The sequence below is a fragment of the Sinohyriopsis cumingii genome, chromosome 17, assembly GCF_028554795.1.
Source record: "Sinohyriopsis cumingii isolate HCF-2022 chromosome 17, ASM2855479v2, whole genome shotgun sequence".
Lineage (NCBI taxonomy): Eukaryota > Metazoa > Mollusca > Bivalvia > Unionida > Unionidae > Sinohyriopsis > Sinohyriopsis cumingii.
Genome location: NC_142977.1, coordinates 94,876,680 through 94,901,295, shown reverse-complemented (window position 1 = coordinate 94,901,295; position 24,616 = coordinate 94,876,680). Strand labels below are relative to the sequence as shown.

The window sequence follows — 24,616 nt, the reverse complement described above, 5'->3', positions numbered from 1 at the left end:
GGATGATGGGAACCACAACAACACAATGCTATTAGGAAGATGGGGAACACAGTGGTATTACAATGATGGAGCAACACAGTGGTATTAGGATGATGGAGTAATACAGTAATATTGATGGAATAACACAGTGGTACTAGGATGATGGAGCAACACAGTGGTATTATGATGATTCAGAATACAGTGGTATTATGATGATGGGGCAACATGGTGGTATTAAGATGATAGAGCAACAGTGGTATTAGGATGATGAAGCAACACAGTGAAATTAAGATGATATAGCAACACAATGATATTAGGATGATGGGGAACACTGGTATTAGGATGATGGAGCAACACAGTGGTATTAGGATGATGGGGAACACTGGTATTAGGATGATAGAGCAACACATTGGTATTATGATGATGAAGCAACACTGGTATTAGGATGCTAGAGCAACACAGTGGTATTAAGATGATGGCGAACACAGTGGTATCAGGATGATGGAGCAACACAGTGGTATTAGGATGATGAAACAACACAGTGGTATTAGGATGTTAGGGAACACAGTGGTATTAAGATGATGGAAAACACACTGGTTTTATGATGATGAAACAACACAGTGGTATTAGGATGTTAGGGAACACACTGGTATTATGATGATGAAACAACACGGGGGTATTAGGATGATGGGGAAAACAGTGGTATTTGGATGAAGAAACAACACAGTAATATTAGGATGATAGAGCAACACAGTGGTATTAGGATGATGGAGTGACACAGTGGTATTAGCATTATGGAGTAACACAGTAATATTGATGGAGTAACACAATGGTATTATGATGATTGAGAATACAGTGGTATTATGATGATGAAACAACATGGGTATTAGGATGATGGGGAAAACAGTGGTATTCGGATGATGAAACAACACAGTAATATTAGGATGATGGAGCAACACAGTGGTTTTAGGATGATGAAGTGACACAGTGGTATTAGGATGATGGAGTAACACAGTAATGTTGATGGAGTAACACAGTGGTACTAGGATGATGGAGCAACACAGTGGTATTATGATGATTGAGAATACAGTGGTATTATGATGATTGAGTAACAGTGGTATTAAGATGATAGAGGAACACAATGGGATTAGGATGATGAAGAAACAGTGGTATTAGGATGATGGACCAGCACAGTGGTATTAGGATGATGGACCAACTCAGTGGTATTAGGATGATGGACCAACTCAGTGGTATTAGGATGATGGAGTGACACAGTGGTATTAGTAAAGCCCAATGATGGGTATTGTCAGCATGAAAGTATTTTGTATCTCTACACCTCCCAAATAGATGGCTATATCAGCATGGCATTTTAACCAGTAGACTTCTTCTGATACCTAGTTAGTAGTAAATGAAAATGGTGCTGTTCATACTTCCAATATGACTTTCACAACATTGTCACTACTCATCCTGAATTTATGTCAGTATTGATATATGGTTTTCACCTGATGATGTCTAATTGGCCCTAAATGAAAAGGGGGCCAATTTGATATCCAATATGTCCAGCACAGCAGCTAATTTGAAAATGTTATCACTGAAGAATATCAGAAATGATTTCAACACTCAGTAGTTTAAAGGAAGATATTTTCTTATCTTCAATTTCAGAAAATTCTTGTATCTCAGCAGAGTATTAGCCTCATTGATGGATTCTTTTAGTTCTCCCATTGCTTTGAAGAAATTTCTTGTTGACTGAAATCTAGTAGTTCATGACATGGTGTTTCCTTGGAGGAGAGATGATATGCACCATTTAAAATACGACACCATCTTATATTAGTCTACATTATAATTAATATTGTGCAAATTGTTTTACACTACGTCATGATAAAAAATATTTTGTTAAATCGCACTGTAAGAACTGAAATTTAGTGAAAAATAAAATAGGCAATAATTTTTTGTCACAAAATTTGCTCAGTATTAGGGCATCAGTTGACATTGTTTTGTTATAGTAAGGGCTATGTTATACTCAGGTGTTGTGTAGTAAGGGCTATGTTTTACTCAGGTATTGTGTTGTAAGGGCTATGTTATACTCAGGTGTTGTGTAATAAGGGCTATGTTATACTCAGGTGTTGTGTAATAAGGGCTATGTTTTACTCAGGTATTGTGTTGTAAGGGCTATGTTATACTCAGGTGTTGTGTAGTAAGGGCTATGTTTTACTCAGGTATTGTGTTGTAAGGGCTATGTTATACTCAGGTGTTGTGTAGTAAGGGCTATGTTATACTCAGGTCTTGTGTAGTAAGGGACTACTGTATATAATCATAAGTCAAATCCAACTGCATACAACATTGACCTGATCTGCCATTGCATAATGCACCAACAGATCAGGGTGAATCTTGTTTGTTTTACTGATTACTCCTAACAAACTGCATGGACCCGGATCTGTCAGAGTATTATACAATGGCAGATCTGGATCTGTGCAGTGGGCAGTTGGACTCGACTTATAAACAGTTACATATGGTAAATATTTATCTAATTTACACTTCCAAGAAAGGCCTCTGGAATGATGGCCCAAATAAGATTTTCATTATTTGTGAAGCAGTGTGACTGCTCATTGACTAATCCACAAAGTTTTTGTACTTTATTACAGCTTGGAGGGATTGTAAAGCCGAATGATGGATATTGCCATCTTAGTCCCGCAGGCAAATACACAGAGGCTGAAAACCAGGTACTACTGTACTATTGTATACCCTATGCAATATTTGTATGATCAGTGAAAGAACTGTGTAATGTTATCATTGTAACTCTAAATACATTTTTGTTGTTGTTGTTCTTGTAGGGTTTAACGCCATTTTTCAGCACACGATAGGCTATACATGGCGGCCAGTATTAATGGTGGAGGAGGAACCCAGGAAAACCCCTGGAAAGAACCACCAACCCACTACATTTTTGTGGATGGTTTTTAGTGATAACTTTTTTTTTTGTAACCATTCGAAAAGTTCCAGTGACAAAGTTTATCCAGGATGACAACAAACAACTTTTTCATAAGGTCCCACCTCAATCTAGTGTAAATTTGCCTCTGATGAAAATATTGCAAATTTTTAACATTTTGGCACAAAAACCAAATCAGTGAGGCCAATACATTTGTAGTTTTTAATAAATTTATAAAATGACCAATACCAAAATCTTTTCACACAATAGTACACAATTAACAATTTACAAATGTTGCAACAGGAGTAAAAATTTTTTTGTTCTTCATAATATTTCACTAATACATCTTAATATGACTGCTTCGGCAGCCTAGTGGTTAGAGTGTCCACTTCAGATGCATGAGGTCATGGATTCAAACCCTGGCAGAGTGATACCAAAGACTTACAAAAATGGTACTTGCAGCTGCCTTGCTTGGTGCTTAGCATTAAGAAATCAGTGTTAGGACTGGTTGGCCAGGTGTCAGGATAATGTGACTGGGTGGGATATCATGCTACATGTCTGTAGCATGATGCCCCAGGGCTAGACATCACTATAAACTGCCACATTGCAGACATCGTAGTGATATGACTGAAAAATTGTTAAAGCTAAATTAAAAATATAAATTACACACACACAAATCAACCAAAATTTGGTATGCAGCTTTATGTTTATGAGACTTGAATAAATTGGATTTCCAGCTTTCTACATGATGATATTGATGATTTATACCCACTGATTGCTCATTATCCTAACATTGTTTTCCCATCACAAACTGCTCTAGAGCAAATAGTAGCGATTTAAGCCCTTTATGATGTACTATCACCAATAGTTGTAGTCACCTTTATGTTTTTGAAGCAAGTTAAATTATAAAGGTAATGGTGTATTTCTTTGGGAATAAGTTTACGTAATTTAATAAAATATTTTATGGGAATGCTGAATATTCATATAAATTATGCTAGTGAATTATGAATAGAGTTGTAACATTTCATTTTTTTTCTCAAAAGGATTATCCATCCATCAGTCAGATTGCTATGAAAGTGAGAGAAAAGAATATTAATGTTATTTTTGCGGTGACGGATGACCAAGTACCAGTCTACCGCAAGCTCAGTCAGTACATTGAGGGCTCTGAGGCTGAGTTGCTAGCTAACGATTCCAGTAACATTGTGGAAGTCATCCGGAGAAACTATGAGGTAATGAAGAAAATGATATTGCATCACTTACAGAAACTTGAGAGGTTCATTTATGAACAGGAACATCATGAAAGCAGTGGTTCTGCATCTTTGTTTGCACTACAGTCTGTTTGTTTATAATCACAATATTTGTAAGATATTTACACTATAGTCTCTGAATCATTAAAATGTAATGTAAGTAGAATATAGACTTTTATCATTCCAAAATAATGCAGTCCGAATAAAGTGGCTTTAAAATATATTATTTTTTTTTAAATTCATAATTATGTATCATTTAAAATGTCAGTGCTTTGAATACATTTAAAATAGCATGTACTTAAGACATTATTATTATTATTATTACATAGAATACAGAAAGAAACATATACATATGCATGTGGAATAAATAATAATTAAATATTCAGATGATAATATTGTTTTTAACAGATGAAGGAATATAATTTTTTTATAGAAATAATGTTGTGAAACAATGGCTGATATTATTAAATCGTAATTTTAAAATTAAGAAATTCAATCAGATTTTGAAATAAATAATATTAATTATAATGATTTATATGTGTATAAGACATTTACACTTATATTTAGGAATTATTTGTATTTGCAACAACATCAATAATAATAATAATAATAATAATAATGTATACATTATATATTTCATTTAAACATTGATGAAATTTTGGGCATGTTACCTTCTGATGGTGATTGACTTTGTCCCGACACTCTGATGTTGGGTGAGTTGCTTCAAATGAATAAGAGACATATGCACCAGATGCAGTAGTCAAGGAGTGTTACCTTACCTCTGACATAATTAAGACAGATTAGCAATAGGTAAACATAGCAGTGTTACCTTACCTCTGATGTAATTAAGACAGATTAGCAATAGGTAAACATAGCAGTGTTACCTTACCTCTGACATTATTAAGATTGATTAGCAATAGGTAAACATACCAGTGTTACTTTACCTCTGACATAATAAAGACAGATTAGCAACATGTAAACAAGGCACTGTTACCTTACCTATGACATAATTAAGACATATTTCACCTCTGACATAATTAAGACAGATTAGCAATAAGTAAACATGGCATTGTTATCTTACCTGTCACATAATTAAGCCAAATTAGTAACAGGTAAATAAAACAGAATTGACAAACAGTGAACAATGTTGTTAGGTAAAATTTCTTAATCTGTCAGTCTTGTTTATTCAACAATATTGAGTGGAGCCGACTTTATCAGGTACATGCAGGTGGATTGCATCTATATAAGTAATCTTTCAGCAGGCAGAGATCATTTTGCCCATACACCATTTATTACTTTTTAAAGCGTCTTCTTGAATGCTTACATAAACTTATCGATTTCAGAATTTTCATCCCTAAAGTCAACATGTATATTCATTTATAAGACAAGTCCAACTACAAACAGGACAGACCTTGATCTGCTGTTGCATAATGTACCAGTATATCAGGGTCTGTGTGTTGCTTTTTATACTGGTTACTTGTGACTGCATAAACCAAGATCTGCCGGTGTATTATATAATGTCAGTCTGGGTCTGTGCAGTTTGCAGTTAGACTTGACTTGCAGGTTAGTATATACATTATGGAGATTATGGATGTTGTTTAGAGAAATAAACATGTTAAAGTCATCTTCAGTTTAGGAAATATTGAGTATCTGTTACTGTTTTTATTCTTCCTCCAGAAAATTACATCCAAGGTGGAACTTAACACGCAGTATGCAGAGAACATTACAGTCAGTTTTAAGAGCAGCTGCAAAGGGTGAGATTCATTTAATAGTGTTGATAACCAGATAGATGTACTGTAATACTATAGCTTTACTTAAAAACCTTATGGTTATAATGTAATATTTTAGATTTCAGAGGAACCGTTCAGTTTCCAAGAACAAACTTGTCCTTCCTGGCAAAAACAGTCTTCTCAGAAAACAGCAGAATCACATTTATCCAAGTTTAGCATGTATATAGTATATGCTGTATATTTACCTTCGTATTCAGTCTTTGAAAGTGTCCAGGATTTAAAGTACCAGTATGTAATAATTTCAGTTGTATCCCTCTGGACAATGCAGATGCTTTGAATTTTGTCAAAATGATCCATGGAATTAATTAAAATTTTTATCATGTGTAATTTTAACTATCGACTTATGAACAATTAATGTGCTATTAAAGGTTTGTTATCAGTTTTCAACATTTCTATTTTTGTTGATTAAATTAGCTGCTTGCTTTGAATCTGTAGAAAACTGATGCATATTTTGTGTCTTGCTGAATTGTTTATTGGTTATTGTTTCTTTTCAGTCCCACACTTACGGATACAAACTCCTGTGAGGGCCTGGCCATTGGTGACAGTGTAAGTAAATGTGTGTTCTTCTGTAACAATGTAAGCCTCTTTGGCTTTCTTGCTATTGTAAGTTCTCACCAGAAGACCTCTTATAGTTGACCTGAAATAAAATAATATCAATCTGACATCCATTATGGCCATAGTTATAGTTCAGAAATATCTGAGATGGTTTAAACACTTGGCAAAAAGAGAACTGGGAATTCTTTATCTCATTTGAGCACCAGTCCCTTCAAGGGACTCTTTATATTATGAAATAAGTTGCTACCATTATGCTGACTTGTTATGACCAACTTGAACCTTTCACCAGGGACTTATTTCATATGATTCAAGAGACTTGAAACACTGATTGCAACAGAATAGAAAAAGAATGATTTTACACCATAGTGGGTCAGTTGACATTAAATCAGTTTGTTATAATAAGCTCTAAAAGTGTTGCAGATGTTAAATTGATAATAAACAAGATAATGATTGTGATGACAATGGTGATGATGATGATTAACATAATCAAAATCATCTTTTGAAATCCAGTTTTCATCTTGACATTTTGTTATCACTACTTCTCATAAATGGATGTTTATATCAGCATTGGGTTTCCACCGAGAGACTTCTTATGATGTCTATTTGGTCTTAAATGAAAATGGTGCAGATCCAACTTTTAGTATGGCTGCCTCAGTGACCATCTTGAAATAACTACTTCTCCTGGATGGCTTGTCATATTAACATTGTGCTTAACTAAAAAGATACGATGTCTAGTAGGTAATACATGGAAATGTTGCAAATCTGCAATCCAGTATGGCCTCCATGGCACCCATCTTGAAAATCTTGTTAGTGGTACTCCTCCAAAATGGAAAGTCATATTAACTTCAGGTTTCCACCAGACGACTGCTTATGATGTCTTGTTGGTCCTAAATGAAAATGTTGCTAATGTGATGTCCAATATGTCCACTTCTGCAGCTAGTATGAAAATCTAGTTATTGAAAATAAAGAAAATCAGAGATGGTTTAAACCCTCAGCAGTTAAAGGGAAGATTGGTCTTATCATGAATTCCAGGAAATTATTTTCAGCCAGTATAGCATCAATGCTTTCATGGACTCTTGTTGTAAGAGTTATCGCAGTGTATAACAGTATTTTGTAACTGCAGTTTTTGGTGGATTGCTTTTTGAAACTTCAGTACATGTCATGGTCATCATCAGAAAATGTGCATTTTGATAAACATTTCACTTGCACTATTTTCACAAGAGTTATGCACCTTTTTTGCTATAGATTCATCACCATCTTGGGGTAAAAGCAGGATGTAGAAAGGTCAAGGGTACATTTATGTGAGCAATTACTCACTGTTTCTCTAGTCCTTTGCTTTGTCATCATAATTACATCACACTTATTATTGCCACCCTGTTCCATCTTTTCAGCATCTAGTCTTTCTGAAACTGTAAATAAGGATTGCTTTGTAGACAGGTGTTAGGCATAGTAGAAAAATGTAAGGTGATCCATAATTACGTGAGATAAAGCCATACAGAGTGCATGTGTCTAAGTTGTTTATATTTTGTAGGTGACCTTTGATGTGACTGTGTCAGTTACCCAGTGTGCTCCGGAGGCTAGCAAGAAGATCAGGGCCTTCTCAATATATCCTGTCGGTCTTGGAGAGAAACTGGACATAACATTGGAGATCAACTGTGAATGTGAATGTGAGAAACCAGAGGTTGACGTAAGTAACCTTCACAGCCAGTTTATTTGACCAGCCAGCTGGCTACAGCATTCTTGAACATGTTTCTGGTAAAGTCCATGGGAGGAATAGGAAAAAAAAAATTTGCAAAATAGGAAAGAGAATCATTGATTGTATAATTTTTTTTTACTAATAATTTGACATAAAGTTGACCTTCATTAAATACAAGCTCTTCAAAACTGTATTGCACTGTATTGGATATTGTCAAATTTTTTTATAGCTGAAAGCATCCTGGCATAGATTGCTTTCAAGTTTATACAGGACCACTTCGGTAGCTTAGTGGTTAGAGCATCTACCTGAGATGCAGGAGGTTGCAGGTTCGAATCCTGACAGACTAATACCAAAGACTTATAAAAAATTGGTACTAACAGCTGCCTCACTAGGTGCTCAGCATTAAGAGGTTAGTGTTAGGACTGGTCATCCTGGTGTCAGGATAATTTGACTGGGTGGGACATGATGCTACATGTCTGTGGCATGATGTCCCAGTGTTAGACATAACTCTAAACTGCCACACAGCAGGCATCTTAGTGATATGACAGAAAAATTGATAAAGCTACATTAAAAGTCCTAAACACACACATACAAGTTTATGCAGATGATGCCAATCTGCCATGAAATATGGCAACCAGTAGTGAAAATAGATAAATCTAAAACCCTCTTCTCAGAACTGCCTAACAAAATTTGACCTAATTTAACAGAAGCATCCAGGCATGAAGGTCTTTCCTTTTCATTTTTGGACTGAAGTTGATCTGCCATTACTACAAATAAAAAAAAACATTAAACAAGATTTTCTCAAAAATGACATGGCAGAATTTGACTACATTTGATATGTATCCTTGCAGATATAGGCTTTTACAGTTGATGCCAACCAACCTTCATATATGGCCTTAATTACCAAAAAATAAAAATATACCAAATTGATTATGCAGGCCTTTGCTCAGCAAAATTTGGCTAAGTTTGACAACATCCAGGCATACAGGGCTTTCATTTTTCTACAAATGATGTCAATCTAAAATAGATATGTTTGCCATTGCTAACAATATAAAACTTTTAAACTACTTCTTTGCAAAAACAATTTATTTTACAGAAGACATCAAGCATAAAGGCCTTTTGAATTTCTACAGATGATTCCAATCCACCATCAAGTATGGCAACTTGACTAAAAATAGAAAAATCTTTAAAGGAATTCTCAGAAAATGCTCAGAAGAATTTGACCTAATTTGACCAAAAGCATTCTGGCATTAAATGCTCTCGGATTTATACAAATGTTGTTAACTGGCTATTAAATATGATTGCCATTACTAAAAATAGAAAATCTAAACTAGAAAATCCCTTGGATGACATCTCAAAAATCACTTAACAGCATTTGAACAAATTTGACAGAAAACGTTTTGGCATGAAGGGCTTTTAAGTTAAATATATGTACCGAATACTGTAATCCACAGAACTGAAAGTTTGTACATATTCAGCAAGACAATGAAATTTACATAATTTCACATAATTAGCAAAATAACAATAATAGACACATTTGCGTTGAGCCTATAGCAGGCGATGCATATCATAAGTTTGCCGAATTAATTGAATTTGCTCAATTTTAATTATTGTCAAATATTTTGATTTAGAGGATGTAATTGTTTTTCTTGTTTATTTGAAAAGATTGAAAAGAGCCCATTGTGTAATGGAAATGGAACATTTGAATGTGGTCAGTGTACTTGTGATGATGGAAGGTACGGGAAGAAATGTGAGTGTGATGGGTCGGAAACCACTAGTGAAGAATCTCTCAAGAAATGCATAAAGTAAGATATTCTGTTTTGTTTAGTATGAGCTATTTTCTTTAGGACAAATCTCGTTATTGCTTAAAAATGATTGGACTGTTGCACTTACTTCAAAATATCAGGTTAAATACAATTGCATAATGATGAAATGATTAGTAATTTTATGTAAAAATAATAAGATAATTATTAAAATGCAGAATATAATTTTCATGATATGTTAAACCCTAGATGCTTTTATACGTTAAACATTGTAGCTTGAAGTAGTGGGTCACATTTTTCATTTCTATAAAGGCAGTATTCTTGGAGGAAATATAATAATCCATTTTTATCAAATGACTGCTGTGCTATCTTTTACTTCTAAATCTGTTTCATAGTGTTCCATCATAAACACCTGTCAAAATTACAAATTATATTATGACATAACACACAGTCAAGGTATTATTGTAGATGTAAAATATTCAGATCATGTCCTAACTTACATTTTAAATGAGTACGTATATAAGAACCGATATTTCATCTTCAGATATTTTACCTGATCATAATACGTTACAGGTCCATCCAATAGCTTGTAAATCCAGCCCCTTCCCAAGTTAAAAAAGATATTTACTACATCATTTGGTTTGCTTGAGCAACAAAAGTGCTAAAATGTCATCTGCTTGCCAAGACAGACGAGAGTGTTTTCCCTTTGGATATAGAATTAATCTTATCAGTCGTCAGTTACAACTTTTGCTTGGTCAGCATTCTCTGCAAGTAGCCTAACAAATTCCATCCTGTTTATACATTTTACAAGAAGCTTCACAAATATCATCCACTTTGTTACTTTTAGCCAGTTTGAATGATCTTTAAGGTATTATCACTTCAGGGAATAATACTTATTGTTTTTACTCTGTTTCATTCTTTCATCATCATGGATCGTATTTTGCTCTTCAGTTGTTTAATTTCATTTGATGTCATCTTAATTGCCTGTACTATGGTTGACAGTACTTTCATTTCATCTCAGTACTTGACCTTTTTAAAAGCTTCTGCCTTGGGCACAGGATGTCGCAGGTCCTATCTCTAAGTCGTACCAAAGATTTATAAAAATGGTATATGCAGCTGCCTCACTTGGCACTCAGCTTTTAAAGATTAGTGCTAGGACTGGACAGACTGGTGCCAGGGTAATGTGACTGGGTGGACATGATGCCACATGTCTTTGGCATGATGCCCCAGTGCTAATCATCAGTCTAAACTGCCACACAGCAGACATCTTAGCAATATGACTTGAATTGTTAAAGCTACTTAGAAAGTAAAAAAACATACACATACACTTCTGCTCCATCATTGGTCTGTTGCAGACTTTCCATTGATCCCTTAACAAGGAAAAGTAGACTTCTTTTAAGTAGATACCACAGTCTAAGTTATTGACTTCAGAAAGCTGCTCCAAATTCCAAGCATCAGCATGCCTTTCTGTTTGCAACAACAGTTCCTATCAAGCTTCAGCTTGGCTTTTTAGAAGACACGTGCCCGTCTTTTATACTCTAGTCCAGCTTTTAATAGAGACATCACTTGCCTGGGAATATTAACATATTCTGTGTACATGGATTTGAAATCTTTTCCGTCAACAACTAGTTTGCAGCTTTGACTCCATGCTCAGCCTGGTTTTCATATCTGTATTGCAGCAATGCCTAGACCCCACTTTCAAGAACTATACTGACAGGCATGCTTGGGAGTCTTGTTTATGTCTAGTGTACTCAGATAGGCAGCTCCACACATACTCTATAATTGTTGCTTCCATTAATCTCCAACTTTAGGAAAGATATATTCCTATCAACATCCACACTGCCGAAAGTCCATCACAAAGACATCCTCAGATTTCAGCCTCTATCCTCCAACCATCTGTTCCATGGGCAGATGGAGCTAAGAAAACAGGCTGCCAACACAAACTTTGTGCCAGCCCATCAGTCTGGAAAACAGCCTTCACTCCCCAAGAGGGACCAAAAAGTTCAAGAACCCCTGATAGTACAGCACTGCTCAAAACCCCCCACTGCTTATCATGGGCTTAGTGTCCCAAAACAAGTGATGATGATGTGGGAAGAGAAGGACTGGTTTTGACCTAGATTCTATATCTGGCAGCCTTCCTGTAGAAAATGACACCAATTCCATGCTGCACCTTTTTATTCCTGCTGAGAGAATTGGGAAACAATAACTCTTCTTGAGAATGAAAAGAAAACAATTGAAAACTGAGCCCACAAAATTAAAAACAAAAGCAATAGACTTCTTTACCAGAGATGCAAAAAAATTTATCAAAACTACCACATCAGTATCAACAGGTTGTGTCCAACGGGGGAAAGGACAAGGGAATTTATGTGAATATATTTACATAGTTTATGTATATATAGTAAAACTTACCCTATATTCAGTTGTCACCTGGTCACAATTGCCATTCTAATTTCTCCCCTCTTGCAAATTTCCTATGTAATTTCCCAGTAGTTAACTGTAACCTGCTTTCTTTGCTCAGTGGCAAAGTGTTTCCTAACCAAACAGTGGTTTTACCTTGTTTTAAGCAGTCACTACAGCATATTATCAGTCACCACTTCAAGCATGCAAATTAAACACTTATTTGATGAGCAAAGCATTGTTTAGATAAAGGCATATCATGTGAATTGTTGTTTAAGTGTTTCATATCCTGTACATACCATACTCTAGTCACACTGTCAGTCAAACTCAAGACTTTGAGCAAGGCATTTTTTTTTACCACCTGGAGAGGATTGAAGCAGTTTGTTTACTAGGTCATATGAAAAAGTAGTTATTGCAGCAGAAATGGAAGTTACCTTTTGTGCCAATGTGACAGGTATTTGTCTATGAATTAAAGCAATCGCTGATGAAAAAATATTCATCTTAGAGAAGAGGTATGAGTTACATCCCTTGGCTGTGACTGGGTGGCACTTTATGCTACATGTCTGTATCATGATGCCCCAGGGCTAGACATCATTCTAAACTGCCTCACTGCAGACATCATAACTGAAAAATTGTTAAAGCTATGTTAAACATCCAAATCACACATACACACACACACACACACACACATGCGTCCCTTTTCATTAGTGCCAGGGGTAACTCAATATTTAAAAGGCAGATAAAGTTAGACTGTCATAATAAATATGGGGAACATGGAGGAGACAAAGGAAGTTACACCCTCTCACCCAAGAGTTAGTCTTTTTCCAGACTCCAATCACATAATATAAAGCAACTTTTAAGTCTGGTATGAAATAATGGGATAGGGCTAACACTTGGTGAGTGCATGTACACATTGTAGAGAACATTTTAATGAAGTCCAGTGGAAGTAGATTAACCAGCATCATTACAAAGCTACTGAGCATTCTGGGAAGGTAGTCTGCTTCACTGCTGGCACTTGCCCCACCTGTTTGAGCTTTTTGGGATCAAAGGTCATGGAAGTAAAAGCTTAAGATTGTCATCTCTGTCTTCCATCACACATCATACAGCTTGAATGAGGTCAGTTAGGGAACAGGTGCTTTTGAATGATATGCTAATGGCAGCTGTCCTAACCACATGGGCTGAAATATGTAAGAAATTCATCTGGTTTTGGGTTAGTTCCACATTGGTCCAATGGATAACCCAGTGGATCCAGGATGAAAAATATTTTCCCTTCACCCTTTAGTCCCTGTATCAAAGGGGATACCATTGTCATTTGACTTCTATCTCACGTTGCACACAATTAATTTAGCACTTGATTGCATAAAACAAGCTAGAAGTCTTTTAGATTGTTGATTGGGTAAGTATTATCAAAGAAAGATATTTTACTCAATTTGTTTTCTTTTCTTTGATTTTAATACCCTTAGTGTTATAAGATGTGGAGATTTTGCTTTTGAGTATAGGTATATTGTTTGTATTTGGAAATTCTTATTTTGGAAATAATTTTAAAGAGATAATCTTTCTGTGTACAGCCCAAATGACATAATGCTTCTATTTTCTTGGTACAGCCCAAATTGTGTTGTGCCTATATTTTCATTGTACAGCCAAAATGACTTTGTATTTCCTTTGTACAGCCCAAATGACACTGTGCCTGTATTTTCTTTGTACAGCCCAAATGACACCGTGCCTATATTTTCTTTGTACAGCCCAAATGACACTGCCTGTATTTTCTTTGTACAGCCCAAATGACACTGCCTATATTTTCTTTGTACAGCCCAAATGACACTGTGCCTATATTTTCTTTGTACAGCCCAAATGACACTGCCTGTATTTTCTTTGTACAGCCCAAATGACACTGTGCCTGTATTTTCTTTGTACAGCCCAAATGACACTGTGCCTGTGGTGTGCTCAGGAAGAGGTGAATGTATATGTGGTGTATGTGAATGCTTCCCTCGAGAGAAGAACTCGGCTCAGAGATTTAGTGGACCCTACTGCGAGTGCAATGACTATTCTTGTAGCTATCACAATGATCTTATGTGTGGAGGTAATTAAACCTTTAAGCAGTTCTGTAATGTCATGTCTTTCATTAATATAAATTCCTGTTATTAATACACATGTATTTGATAATTAAAACATGCATACAAGATAGAATTTTTGTACTGTAGAGTTTTTCGAATCTTATTTTGTGTAATAATAATATCAGTAAGTACTGAAATAAGAGAGCATCCGCATAGGATGCGGGAGGTCGTGGGTTCACTACCTGGCCGAGTCATACCAAAGGTTTACAAAAATGGTACTGACAGCTGCCTCGCTAGGCGCTCAGCATTAAGAGGTTAGTGTTAGGACTGGTCAGCTTGGTGTCAGGATGATGTGACTGGGTGGGACATCATGCTACATGTCTGCAGCATGATGCCCCAGTGCTAGACATCACTATAAACTGCCACATTGCAGACATCATAGCATTATGACTAAAAAATTGTTAAAGCTATGTGAAAAATCCAAATTAAACACACACACACTGAAATAAGACTCGTAAAATGGATGCCCATCACAATATCTGTTGTTTGGAGACTTCATAGGTACACAGGTATGATACACTAGATAATTCAACTGTTGCACAACACAATATCTGTTGTTTGGAGACTTCAGGGTACACAGGTATGATGCATCACTTAATTCAACTGTTGCCCACACAGTATTTGTTGTTTGGAGACTTAATAGGTACACAGGTATGATACATGATTTAATTCAACTGTTGTGCATCTATTGAATGATTTTTAACAGCTGATATGGCATCCGTTTTTGCTTTCATCTCATGTTTAACATTCTGTTGCCCATTAATCTAGAAGCATTTCTTTATTGTTAACTTTGACATAACAGCTTAAGTTTATAACTTCAGGTAATCATGGTCCCCAATACTGTTCTAAAATAGCTCAGTTTCTAGGAAAATGAAATGGTCTGTTTTAAAGTAAAATCAGCATCTTGTAGTAATCAGTCTTTTATATTGCCCATGAAAACATCAGTACTGTTGTTATGCCCATGAAAACATAAGTACTGTTGTTATGTCTATGAAAACATCAGTACTGTTGTTATGTCTATGAAAACATCAGTACTGTTGTTATGCCTATGAAAACATCAGTACTGTTGTTATGTCCATGAAAACATCAGTACTGTTGTTATGTCTATGAAAACATCAGTACTGTTGTTATGTCAATGAAAACATCAGTACTGTTGTTATGTCTATGAAAACATCAGTACTGTTGTTATGCCCATGAAAACATCAGTACTGTTGTTATGTCTATGAAAACATCATTACTGTTGTTATGCCCATGAAAACATCAGTACTGTTGTTATGTCTATGAAAACATCAGTACTGTTGTTATGCCCATTAAAACATCAGTACTGTTGTTATGCCCATGAAAACATCAGTACTGTTGTTATGTCTATGAAAACATCAGTACTGTGTTATGTCTATGAAAACATCAGTACTGTGTTATGTCTATGAAAACATCAGTACTGTTGTTATGCCCATGAAAACATCAGTACTGTTGCTATGTCTATGAAAACATCAGTACTGTGTTATGTCTATGAAAACATCAGTACTGTGTTATGTCTATGAAAACATCAGTATTGTTGTTATGTCTATGAAAACATCAGTACTGTTGTTATGTATATGAAAACATCAGTACTGTTGTTATGTCTATGAAAACATCAGTACTGTTGTTATGTCTATGAAAACATCAGTACTGTTGTTATGTCTATGAAAACATCAGTACTGTTGTTATGCCTATGAAAACATCAGTACTGTTGTTATGTCTATGAAAACATCAGTACTGTTATGTCTATGAAAACATCAGTACTGTTGTTATGTCTATGAAAACATCAGTACTGTTGTTATGCCTATGAAAACATCAGTACTGTTGTTATGTCCATGAAAACATCAGTACTGTTGTTATGTCTATGAAAACATCAGTACTGTTGTTATGTCAATGAAAACATCAGTACTGTTGTTATGTCTATGAAAACATCAGTACTGTTGTTATGCCCATGAAAACATCAGTACTGTTGTTATGTCTATGAAAACATCATTACTGTTGTTATGCCCATGAAAACATCAGTACTGTTGTTATGTCTATGAAAACATCAGTACTGTTGTTATGCCCATGAAAACATCAGTACTGTTGTTATGTCTATGAAAACATCAGTACTGTGTTATGTCTATGAAAACATCAGTACTGTGTTATGTCTATGAAAACATCAGTATTGTTGTTATGCCTATGAAAACATCAGTACTGTTGTTATGCCCATGAAAACATCAGTACTGTTGTTATGTCTATGAAAACATCAGTACTGTTATGTCAATGAAAACATCAGTACTGTTGTTATGCCTATGAAAACATCAGTACTGTTGTTATGCCTATGAAAACATCAGTACTGTTGTTATGTCCATGAAAACATCAGTACTGTTGTTATGTCTATGAAAACATCAGTACTGTTGTTATGTCTATGAAAACATCAGTACTGTTGTTATGCCTATGAAAACATCAGTACTGTTGTTATGCCCATGAAAACATCAGTACTGTTGTTATGCCCATGAAAACATCAGTACTGTTGTTATGTCTATGAAAACATCAGTACTGTTGTTATGTCAATGAAAACATCAGTACTGTTGTTATGCCTATGAAAACATCAGTACTGTTGTTATGCCTATGAAAACATCAGTACTGTTGTTATGCCCATGAAAACATCAGTACTGTTGTTATGTCTATGAAAACATCAGTACTGTGTTATGTCTATGAAAACATCAGTACTGTTGTTATGTCTATGAAAACATCAGTACTGTTGTTATGTCTATGAAAACATTGGTACTGTTGTTATGCCCATGAAAACATCAGTACTGTTGTTATGCCCATGAAAACATCAGTACTGTTGTTATGTCTATGAAAACATCAGTACTGTGTTATGTCTATGAAAACATCAGTACTGTGTTATGTCTATGAAAACATCAGTACTGTGTTATGTCTATGAAAACGTCAGTACTGTTGTTATGCCTATGAAAACATCAGTACTGTTGTTATGCCCATGAAACATCAGTACTGTTGTTATGTCTATGAAAACATCAGTACTGTTGTTATGTCAATGAAAACATCAGTACTTTTGTTATGTCTATGAAAACATCAGTACTGTTGTTATGTCTATGAAAACATCAGTACTGTTGTTATGCCCATGAAAACATCAGTACTGTTGTTATGTCTATGAAAACATCATTACTGTTGTTATGCCCATGAAAGCATCAATATTGTTGTTATGTCTATGAAAACATCAGTACTGTGTTATGTCTATGAAAACATCAGTACTTTTGTTATGTCTATGAAAACATCAGTACTGTTGTTATGTCTATGAAAACATCAGTACTGTTGTTATGTCTATGAAAACATCAGTACTGTGTTATGTCTATGAAAACATCAGTACTGTCGTTATGTCTATGAAAACATCAGTACTGTCGTTATGTCTATGAAAACATCAGTACTGTGTTATGTCTGAAAACATCAGTACTGTTGTTATGCCCATGAAAACATCAGTACTGTTGTTATGCCTATGAAAACATCAGTACTGTTGTTATGTCTATGAAAACATCAGTACTGTTGTTATGCCCATGAAAACATCAGTACTTTTGTTATGCCCATGAAAACATCAGTACTGTTGTTATGCCTATGAAAACATCAGTACTGTTGTTATGCCTATGAAAACATCAGCACTGATGTTATGCCTATGATTGTATGATGGTTCATCCATTATGCCTAATATGTTTGACATTATCGCTTTAAGCCTTTGATAATGTGAATACTGATATTATGACTATGATAGTATGACATTACTTTTATTATGCCTATGATAGACTGTCATTACTGTTTATTATGCCTATGACAGTATGACATTACTGTTATTATGCCTATGATAGACTGTCATTACTGTTATTATGCCTATAATAGTATGACATTACTGTTATTATGCCTATGGTAGACTGTCATTACTGTTTATTATGCCTATGACAGTATGACATTACTGTTATTATGCCTATGATAGACTGTCATTACTGTTATTATGCCTATGATGGTATGACATTACTGTTATTATGCCTATGATAGACTGTCATTACTGTTTATTATGCCTATGACAGTATGACATTACTGTTATTATGCCTATGATAGACTGTCATTACCGTTATTATGCCTATGATGGTATGACATTACTGTTATTATGCCTATCATTGACTGTCATTACTGTTTATTATGCCTATGACAGTATGACATTGCTGTTATTATGCCTATTATAGACTGTCATTACTGTTATTATGCCTATGGCAGTATGACATTATTGTTATTATGCCTATGATAGACTGTTATTACTATTATTATGCCTATGACAGTATGACATTACTGTTATTATGCCTATTATAGACTGTCATTACTGTTATTATGCCTATGATAGTATGACATTACTATTATTATGCCTATGACAGTATGACATTACTGTTATTATTCTTATTACAATATGACATTACTGTTATTATGCCTATGATAGTATGATTTCACTGTTATTATGTCTGTGGCAGTATGACATTACTGTTATTATGCCTATGACAGACTGACATTACTTTTATTATGCCTATGATGGACTGACATTATTGTTATTATTCCTGTGATAGACAGATATTACTGTTATTATGCCTATGACAGACTGACATTACTTTTATTATGCCTATCATGGACTGACATTACTGTTATTATTCCTGTGATAGACAGATATTACTTTTATTATGTCTTTGACAATATGAAGTTACCGTTACTGTGCCTATGATAGTATGACATTACTGTTATTATGGCTATGATAGATTACTGTTATTATGCCTATAATAATATAACATTACTGTTTTGATACCTATGATAGTATGACATTACTGTTATTATGGCTATGATAGACTTAGATTACTGTTATTATGCCTATAATAATATAACATTACTGTTTTGATACCTATGACAGTATGACATTACTGTTTATGCCTAATAAATGAAGTCATATGCAATTGCAATTTCTGGGATGATGTCAGGGTTTCAATACAGTTACCCTAAAATTAACCAAGGTCAATCATGTGATTATACTTGCACAATTGTGAACGATCACAAAGTTGATGTCTGTTCAGCCAAGCAGGATGTGATTTGGTTTTTGGTATCAGATTTAGGCGACATATTATTGGATTGGTGGTAATGGTAGAGTAGATCTTTGATATAGTGTATATTGGTTCTTTTTTTTTTCTTTTTTATTTCCAGAGAAGGGGACATTCTTGGAAGAATTATTTATTAGTTAAGATCAAACACTTACATGTAACAAAACTAATGTTGTAAAGGACTGGCACATAGTGCAAAAATCTATTTAGAAAGGAAATATTAAATACTGTGAGGTTAAGGAGCCCTTGTGAATGGGAGAAATGACTATACTTGTATTATGCCTATGATAGTATGACAATTCTGGTATTATACCATTCTACCTATAATAGTATGGTACTCATTTTGCATTTGATATTAGGACAGTACTCAATATGTATATGATAGTACTCATGCATATTATATTATGACAGTACTCATTATGCATATGATATTATGACAGTATTCATCATGCATATGATATTATGACAGTATTCATCATGCATATATTATGACAATACTCATCTTGCATATGATATTATGACAGTGCTCATGTACATATTATGACAACACTCAATATGCATGACAGTACTCAATATGCATATGATATTATGACTACTCAACATGCATATGATATTTTGACAGTATTCATCATGCATATATTATGACAATACTCATCATGCATATGATATTATGACAGTATTCATCATGCATATGATATTATGCCAGTACTTATTATGCATATGATATTATGACAACACTCATTATGCATATGATATTATGACAATACTGATCATGCATATGATATTATGACAATACTCATCATGCATATATTATGACAGTACTCATCTTGTATATGATATTATGACAGTATTCATCATGCATATGATATTATGCCAGTACTTATTATGCATATGATATTATGACAACACTCATTATGCATATGATATTATGACAATACTGATCATGCATATGATATTATGACAATACTCATCATGCATATGATATTATGACAGTACTCAATATGCATATGATATTATGCCAATACTCATAATGCAAATGATATGCCAGTACTCATCATGTATATGATATGCCAGTATTCATCATGCATATGATATTATGCCAGTACTCATGCATATGATATTATGACAGTACTCATTATGCATATGATATTATGACAACACTCATTATGCATATGATATTATGATAGTACTCAATATGCATATGATATTATGCCAATACTCATAATGCAAATGATATGCCAGTACTCATGTATATGATATGCCAGTATTCATCATGCATATGATATTATGCCAGTACTCATGCATATGATATTATGACAGTACTCATTATGCATATGATATTATGACAACACTCATTATGCATATGATGTTATGAATGTACTAAATATGCATATGATGTCTTGACAGTATATTACTCATGACACTGTGAAACTGTGGAAGTGCCTTTAATATAACCCAAAAGAATATTTTTCTTAATAATGCCAAAAGATTGTTTTAAACTATAATTTCCAACATTTCAGTTGTTGTATCAGTTGTATAATAGATGCAAGGGTTTCATTGGAAACAAGTACAAAAAGTCATGTAAAACCCTTATAACATGATTTGTTATAACATGATTTTGCTTATAACGCTATGGCAGCATGGCTCCCATTTCTTAAGTTAAGGTGACCTCTCTTTTTAATATCCTAAATACATGCTCTTGGAAAAGCTGATTATTCATATCCCTAGCAGATTTTTAATCCCAGCTCTGCATTTAATGTTGCCTTAACTTCACCGTGCACCATTTCTGCCATATTGGCATGTACAGTATACAATTCAAAACTCAAGTATAAACCCAGTGAACAAAACAAACGATATATGATCAAGAGGTTAGTTAAAACTGATATTAAAGTTTACTAATTCACTGCTGAATTGTATAATAGACCATAGACCCAGTTAGGCTTACTATCTTCTGATCAATAGAGATAAATCTCTCCCCCCCCCCAATCTATATCCTCATGTCCTCCTCACCATCTCACATCAGGGGCATCTTCCCCTGGAACCATGCTGGGTTAACCTGTTACTTTGTTTCTTATTGGAACCACGGTAGATGCAATTTGCGTGTCTCTGTTTTTCAGGCCATGGAATGTGCAAGTGTGGGGTGTGTCAGTGTAATGAGGACTATACAGGAGATGCATGTGAATGTCCCACATCCACCAACATCTGCAAGGCAGCCAATGGGGTAAGTTTTGTCTAGGAGACAAGTAAGTATAGAGCATGCCAGATTAACAAGTTACAAAGGAGACGCCTAAAAGTATGTGAAATCCAATTGGAGCTGCTTGGCCAGTAAAGTTTTGACCATGAGACATCTGAGTCTGGGATATGCAGCAAGCTGTATCTATACGTGGTACACATATTAGACTTGTGGTCCATAAGTCTGGGGTCCGCAACAAGCGACATAATAGACACAAAAATTGATAATGGTTTCCCATTTCAGACTAGCAAGCTCTTCATCAGAGAAGAAAAAAAAAATTACAAAACAAACACTTAATGCAAAATCTACAAAAATTCAGGACTCCTACATTTTAAAAGTCACTAGGGGCAATTTACTGCAAAAGATACAACAAAGTTATGCAGGAATAATAGATGAGCAGGTTCTTCTTGTGTCAATCACATAACAAACTAGGCAGTATATTTGGACCTAATTCTAAGGTAAGAACAAAAGATGAGACAAAGCGTGGTGAGAGATTGATGACAGAATTATATCCCATTCAAGTTATGCAAGGAATTTTTGCAGGAAAGAGGTTAAAATAATTGTGTGTCGAGACAGTTGGCAAGAACAAAAAACAGGGACAAATGGCCAATTGGAAACACTTTTTTTAACATTCAACTTGTGGATGATAAGTCATGGGTACACAACATGCTACATTTTTACAAGGTACATGTATAAGGCTCGTAGACAATATATGTGCCTTTGTGTGCACACACACACACTCACATCCCTCATTATAATATAGTGGTTAGGGCCATAAATGCTGACCATGTTATGTACTGAACTACATTATAGTGCAAATTGCATTATACATGGAACTGTGATAAACTGAGAATAGCATAATATACCAAACTGTGGTATAGTGAGAACTGCATTATGTATTGGACTGCATTTTATTGAGAATAGTATAATATACCAGACTGTGGTATAGTGAGAACTGCATTATGTATGGGGCTATGATATATTGAGAATAGCATAATATACCAAACTGTGGTATAGTGAGAACTGCATTATGTATGGGACTGTGATATATTGAGAATAGCATAATATACCAAACTGTGGTACTGAGAACTGCATTATATATGGGACTGTGATATATTGAGAATAGCATAATATACCAAACTGTGGTATAGTGAGAACTGCATTATGTATGGGACTGTGATATATTGAGAATAGCATAATATACCAAACTGTGGTATAATGAGAACTATCAATATTAAAATGCTTTAAATATTTGTGTTTTGAAAAGGAAATAATGACTTAACAATAAGCTTAACCATGTCATTTTTCAACCCATGTTGTTAAACATTTTTGTGATTTTGGTTATGGAGTCCATATTGGTACCATGTTATATACTGAAGTATTCCTTACAAGAACAAGACAGATCTACTCCACTTGTCTAACATGTTCTCCAAATTTAACAGAAATATTTTAAATGTCTTTGGAGTCTTGCCTCAGAACAAAAAGTTTGATTATTGGATAAATGAATCATACAAATGGGAAAAATACAACATTAAAAGTATTCAAACTATAGAGAACAGTAAAAGGCACATCTGGACAACTAGCATAATATGTCTACCATGTTTCACAGACAACTAGTATAGTACGTCTACCATGTTTCACAGACAACTAGTATAATATGTCTACCAAGTTTCACAGACAACTAGTATAATATGTCTACCAAGTTTCACAGACAACTAGTATAATATGTTACCAAGTTTCACAGACAGCTAGTATAATATGTCTACCAGGTTTCACAGAAAACTAGTATAATATGTCTACCAAGTTTCACAGACAACTAGTATATGTCTACCAGGTTTCACAGAAAACTAGTATAATATGTCTACCAAGTTTGAGCGTCTTTTCATCTGTCTCTGTTACAGGAGATATGTAATGGAGTGGGAGAGTGTAAATGTGGATCTTGTGTCTGTAATGCCAGCCTTAGCTACAGGGGACCCACATGTGAAGAATGTCCGGTAAGTGAGAATCAATAACTTTAATGTATATTTGTGTGTAAGTTAAGTCTAACTCTTAACTGCATAAACCCTGATCTGCCATGCACTGGCAAACCAGGGTTTGTCTTTTTTGTTCTGTTAATTACTCCTAATAAAATACACAGACCCATATCTGCCAGCATGTTATGTGAAGGTAGATCTAGATCTGTACAATTTGCAGTTGGGCTTGATTTATAAGTGTAAAACAAGAGCTGGTAAGTTATCAGAATCACTTTGATTGAGTATTTTCATGGTTAAAATTATAGACAGCCTTTACGGCTCTTGCTGTCCAAAATTCTGATCCCATCTGTAATGAAAGCTGAACAGCCTGACATTGTTTGACCATGACCCTAACAGTTACAGCTGATGTTCAGAGCAATGTAAAGGATCAAAACCAGTGCACTCACTGTCAAAACAGAATAACAGTAATGTGTCATAATTGAGGTACTTGCACTCAGTGTCAAAACAGAATAACCGTAATGTGTAATACTTGAGGTACATGCACTCTTTGTCAAAACAGAATAACAGTAATGTGTCATATTTTGAGGTACATACACATAGTGTCAAAACAGAATAACAGTAATGTGTCATATTTGAGGTACATGCAGAATAACTGTAATGTGTCATATTTGAGGTACATGTGCAGAAAGAAGTAATTTCTTGGGTTTTATCATTTTAAGAGATACAATACGTTTGATGACAGCAGCATTTATTTCATGTGGCAGCAACACAAGCTCCCTGCAGTAATATTTTAAAT

The 24,616-nt window shown here is 34.7% G+C and overlaps 1 protein-coding gene across 2 annotated transcripts in view; it reads left to right on the top strand.

Annotated features, from left to right (window-relative positions):
• The window catches only part of LOC149779463 (integrin beta pat-3-like), an 84,994-nt gene that overhangs the window by 46,926 nt on the left and 13,452 nt on the right, over nucleotides 1–24,616 (top strand). For both annotated transcript variants that reach the window (XM_089940145.1, XM_089940146.1), the window contains exons 11-19: nucleotides 2,622–2,699; nucleotides 3,946–4,131; nucleotides 5,827–5,903; nucleotides 6,434–6,485; nucleotides 8,026–8,181; nucleotides 9,856–9,995; nucleotides 14,267–14,430; nucleotides 21,732–21,835; nucleotides 23,749–23,841. In XM_089940145.1, coding sequence (XP_089796271.1) covers nucleotides 2,622–2,699; nucleotides 3,946–4,131; nucleotides 5,827–5,903; nucleotides 6,434–6,485; nucleotides 8,026–8,181; nucleotides 9,856–9,995; nucleotides 14,267–14,430; nucleotides 21,732–21,835; nucleotides 23,749–23,841 — 1,050 coding nt within the window. The remainder of the gene's footprint in view (nucleotides 1–2,621; nucleotides 2,700–3,945; nucleotides 4,132–5,826; nucleotides 5,904–6,433; nucleotides 6,486–8,025; nucleotides 8,182–9,855; nucleotides 9,996–14,266; nucleotides 14,431–21,731; nucleotides 21,836–23,748; nucleotides 23,842–24,616) is intronic.